At 40.3% G+C, this 4778-nt stretch overlaps 1 protein-coding gene across 1 annotated transcript; it reads left to right on the plus strand.

The window, feature by feature from the left end:
• Nucleotides 1–1289: 1289 nt before the first annotated feature.
• On the plus strand, nucleotides 1290–2157 carry LOC469723 (chloride intracellular channel protein 4-like). The gene is made up of 2 exons (XM_063789401.1): nucleotides 1290–1303; nucleotides 1437–2157. The coding sequence occupies exons 1-2, from the start codon at nucleotides 1290–1292 to the stop codon at nucleotides 2155–2157; spliced, it is 735 nt and encodes a 244-aa protein (XP_063645471.1).
• Nucleotides 2158–4778: the final 2621 nt, after the last annotated feature.

Here is a 4778-nt window from a genome sequence, read left to right on the forward strand (position 1 = left end):
TTTTTGACTTCATAGATGCCCTATTTGACCCCATATCTTATGCCCTTTCCTCACCTGAAACTCCTTCATTGTGCCCCCTGGAACACAGGGTCAGTCATCCGCAAAATCTTTATCCTCATCCTTTTCTCTCAACATTCTCTTCAAGTTCTTGCTCTAACTAAAACTTGCTCTAGATGAGGCAGTACTTGCCCTCCAACTTTTTCAAATGATTTCTATTTGGTCTTACACATTTCATACTTCAGGACTTGGAGGTGTCTCTATATTATCAATTTTCTCAGATATGTGAATAAAGAATTCTTTTTAAGCATGCACTTTTAAAAGATCACTTCAATATATAGGACTGCCACTAACATTTACAAGTCCTGGGAATGGATACATGTCTGAGGGCCCCAGCTCACAGCCACCTTCCATCCTCTTCCCCATCCAGGCTCCAGCCCACACAACAAAGGGGCCTTTTATGTACTTGAGTGCACACCATAGCCACATATCCAAGCTCATTCCACCCCATTCCCTTCAAGCAGCCATTCTTTTGCTACCCGTGGGGCCTATCATCATCTACCTTTGAGGGGATGGATTCAAGAAACAGGCTCACCCAGGCCCTGGAAGCCAACTCACGACCATTTGGGCAGAGAATTGCAAGATCTCATATACTAGGTGTGAGTCTAGAAGGGTTTACCAGTTCTGGGTGACTTCTCTTCTTGGCCCATGGAATCCTTACTCTACAGAGAGGGACATGGCAGGAGAAGGGCCACCTCTGAGCCTTGTAAAATGTGAAACCAAAACAGGAACCTCACTTATCTGAGTCTGAGGATGATACAATCATTATATCACTGCATGTATAAAATTACTTAGAATCTAAAAATGTAATGTGGACTTACCCTATATGTTGACTTGTTTTGAGAGGGAAATGTCCATCATCTTTGAACTGGTCAATGTTAAACTTATTCAAAACAATTCTTCTTGAGTTTAATCTGCTTTCCTAGATGGTCTGTTCTGTTGAAAATAATATTTTTGGAAAAATATATGAATAAACAATTTTCCAAGCAAAGATATAAAACTAGTCCTCGAATAGACAAACACATGTTCAAAGCCACTTATCATTAGAGACAGGCACATTAAGGCAACACTGAGATACCAGTTCTCATCTATCAGATTGGTATAAATTTTAAAATGTGACAGCACACTCTTACTGGAGAGCCTGCGAGGAAGCAAATGTTACCTTTCAACACGGGAATCATACCTCTAGGAATCTATCCTGATGCCACACCTCCCACAATTCAGAAACATATATGAGGACTGTCCAGTGAGCAGCATGGCGGGAGCCAGCAACCAGAGCAGCCCTGGAACAGAGGCAGCCACCGCCATTCCAGGAGCCCAGCTGAGCAGGCCACGGCCTTGTCGATGTTGCTGAATGTGCTTTACTGAACAGGCTGAAGGAGGAGGACAGAGCCCCTCATCAAGCTCTTCATCAAGGCTGGCACTGATGGTGAAAGGACAGGAAACTGCCCCCTTTCCCAGAGGCTATTCATGATTCTTTGGCTCAAAGGAGTTGTATTCAGTGTTACAATTGCTGACCTGAAAAGGAGGCCTGCAGACCTGCAAAACTTGCCCCTCAGGACCCACCCACCATTTATAACTTTCAACAATGAGGTCAAAACAAATGTAAATAAGATTGAGGAATTTCTTGAAGACATCGTATGCCCTCCCAAGTACTTAGAGCTTTCACCAAAACACGCAGAATCAAATACTGCTGGAATGGACGTCTTTGCCAAATTCTCTGCATATATCAAGAATTCAAGGCCAGAGGCTAATGAAGCACTGGTGAAGAGTCTCTTGAAAACCCTGCAGAAACTCAATGAATATCTGAATCCTCTCCTCCCTGATGAAATTGATAAAAATAGTAGGGAGGACATTACATTTTCTATATGTAAATTTCCGGTTGGCAATGAAATGACATTAGCTGACCTGCTGCCCAAACTGCATATTGTCAAGGTGGTGGCCAAAAGATATCACAACTTTGATATTCCAGAAAGAATGACTGGCATATGGAGCTATCTAACTAACGCATATAAAAGGGATGAGTTTACCAATACCTGTCCCCATGGTAAGAAGGTTGAAATAGCCTATAGTGATGTATCCAAAAAACTCAACAAGTAAAATCACATTTATGATGGAGATGTCTTTATGTCTTCCCCTAATATGCTTTTCCTAACAGACTGCTCCTTTTTCTACAGAGTAGAAATTGTATTTTGCACGAACATGCAGTCATTCAAGGTTAGGGTCAAGGATAGACAAGCAAGGTATAGTAGTTATCCTGAAGTATACACTCCTAAGCCCTATTATTTTAAAATCCTTTTACCCTGCCTACCCCTCGTACCCATGTCCCCATTTCCTCAAATTTGGAGACACTACATCACAAACTTTTTACTTTAGATTGAAAGATTCACCCTGGGGCATGAAAGCTTTAAGGGAATGAATAACTCCTCTCTCCTCAGGCCCGATCCCAAGGCGCAAGGCCACTTGCGCCAGCAGTGTGCATCAGCAACATAGCAGAAGCAGGAAGAGAGCTGGCCGGAAGACACGTACCCACTGAAGACCAAGAGAGAGGCCATCCGGGTACCGCCTAGCAGTTACATCAGACTGAGACACTTCCTGTTTACAGGTGATTATAAAACCCCTGCCCCGTCCTCATTTGGTGCTGACGCCATTTTAGGCCTCAGCCCATGAGTACCCAGGCGGTCATTAAAAACAGCGTGTTGCTCCACACCACCTTGTGTTGTTTGTTGGTGCACTCTCGGGGTTCGAACCGATACAAGAGCCTTGCATAGAGGTAATTTGCCATCTCTTAGGAGCCCTCAGCATTGTGCCCGTTAATACAGAGGGCCGAACTTTTCAGGTGCAGTGTTTAATACTAAAATAGTAGCCATGACTTCATCAGGCAGCCCCAAACTGGTGCATAATGCATGGTACCAAAAATTTACGTAATTTTTAGAATTTTGTAAAATGTAGTAAAAGTATATAAAAGGATTGCTACTGTATCAAAAACATGGTTTCAATTTAGTTTATCCTGGATATGTACTAAAGAACATTACCACCAGAGAAGAAAGCCTTCTACAAAAAGTCACTACACTAGACTTTGCTATTTTGCTTTGTAGATAAGTTTTTACTTTTGCCTAAAAGCATTTATCCTTCATACCAATTGTAATATCTGACACGATGTAGAAGCTAAAAGTTTGGAGGGAGGGAGGGAGGGTTTTCTCAAGAACTTCCTCAAGCATTTTGTCCTTATAAGATAAACTGATACATACCTTATACTCTCTCTAAATTTGTTTATTATACGTATTGTGCCCTGTGCCATTCATTTGGAACATTATTGCTTTATTCCTTTAGTTTACATAGCTCATTTTTAGGTGATCATAGAGCTTGCTATTATTTGTTGATCTCTTGAGCAATACTACATAAGTTAATATTTAGTTTAGCTAAGAAGTAAAATGATTAGTAATGTAAAAATTAACATTTACAGAAATTAACCTAAGGAATGACTGAGGGGGTTGCCAAAATATCAAGTAAATTTTTGTTTCTAAAGCATATTTAATATAGACACAGATTACCAACAGATTACCAACTCTCTCAGCCCATATACCTTGTGTAGAGGATTGTTCATTCTTTTTGGACTAAATTATAGTCATGGTGAGTGTATATTTACTACAGTCTTGCCTGATCTTACTCATTGCACTTCCTTGAGTCAAATTTGTCTATAACCAAGCTGAGGAATAGCATTCTGCCTCTTTGGGTTTTGTTTTGTTTTTGAGGGCTTTTTGTTTTGTTATTAAATTGAAGTCCTAAATAAGAAATTATTTGTCCTCTAACAAGGGAGGATGAACTTGCTGACACTTGGCTATGTATTTATTCTTTACGTAAAAAAATCAAATTTTCTAACTACTATTCCAAAGACTGGTTGTGACTATAATACATTTTTACTAACTTTTTTTTTTTTTTTTTTTTTGAGATGGAGTCTCGTTCTGTTGCCCAGGCTGGAGTGCAGTGGCACGATCTCAGCTCACTGCAACCTCTGCTTCCCAGGTTCAAGCGATATCCTGCCTCAGCCTCCCTAGTAGCTGGGATTACAGCTGTGCACCACCATGCCCAGTTAATTTTTGTATTTTTAGTAGAGATGGGGTTTCACCATGTTGGTCAGCCAACCTCGGCCTCCCAAAGTGCTGGGATTACAGGCGTGAGCCACCGTGCCCGGCCCATTTTTACTAATTTTTGATACCTAACTTGTGTAGGAAGTACTGTTTCTCGTAGGCTTTTTTTTTTTTTAACATTTTAAGTGTATTACTTTGAAATCACAGTGTTTTCTCCCTTTGACATGCTAACACTTAGTAAGCACTGGCTTTATGGAAGCAGCTTTTTATAAGCATACTTCATTTTTTGAACCTATCAGTAATTAGCTTAATATAGAAAGATACAAAAAGCTCCATATTGTATCCATTTGGCTCAGGGAGATTCCTTTGCCTTACCTTTCTTAAAACTCCTTACTGCTGATCAAAGTTTAAGCACCCATCGTTTCGTAATAAAATATTGGATGATGATTTATCTGGTTCAAGGAAGAAGCACTATATAGTTATCTATTCAGAAATTATTTTGCAGTAGATTTAGTGAGACTGTCCCATCTGTACAGTACACAGGCAGGCATTATCACTCTTCACCTACTCTCAAAATAGTGGCAACTTGGCATTCATTCTGGTAATATTGGACCTTGTTTTATAGCTGAA

Source organism: Pan troglodytes, chromosome 1 (genome assembly GCF_028858775.2).
Source record: "Pan troglodytes isolate AG18354 chromosome 1, NHGRI_mPanTro3-v2.0_pri, whole genome shotgun sequence".
Classification (NCBI taxonomy): domain Eukaryota; kingdom Metazoa; phylum Chordata; class Mammalia; order Primates; family Hominidae; genus Pan; species Pan troglodytes.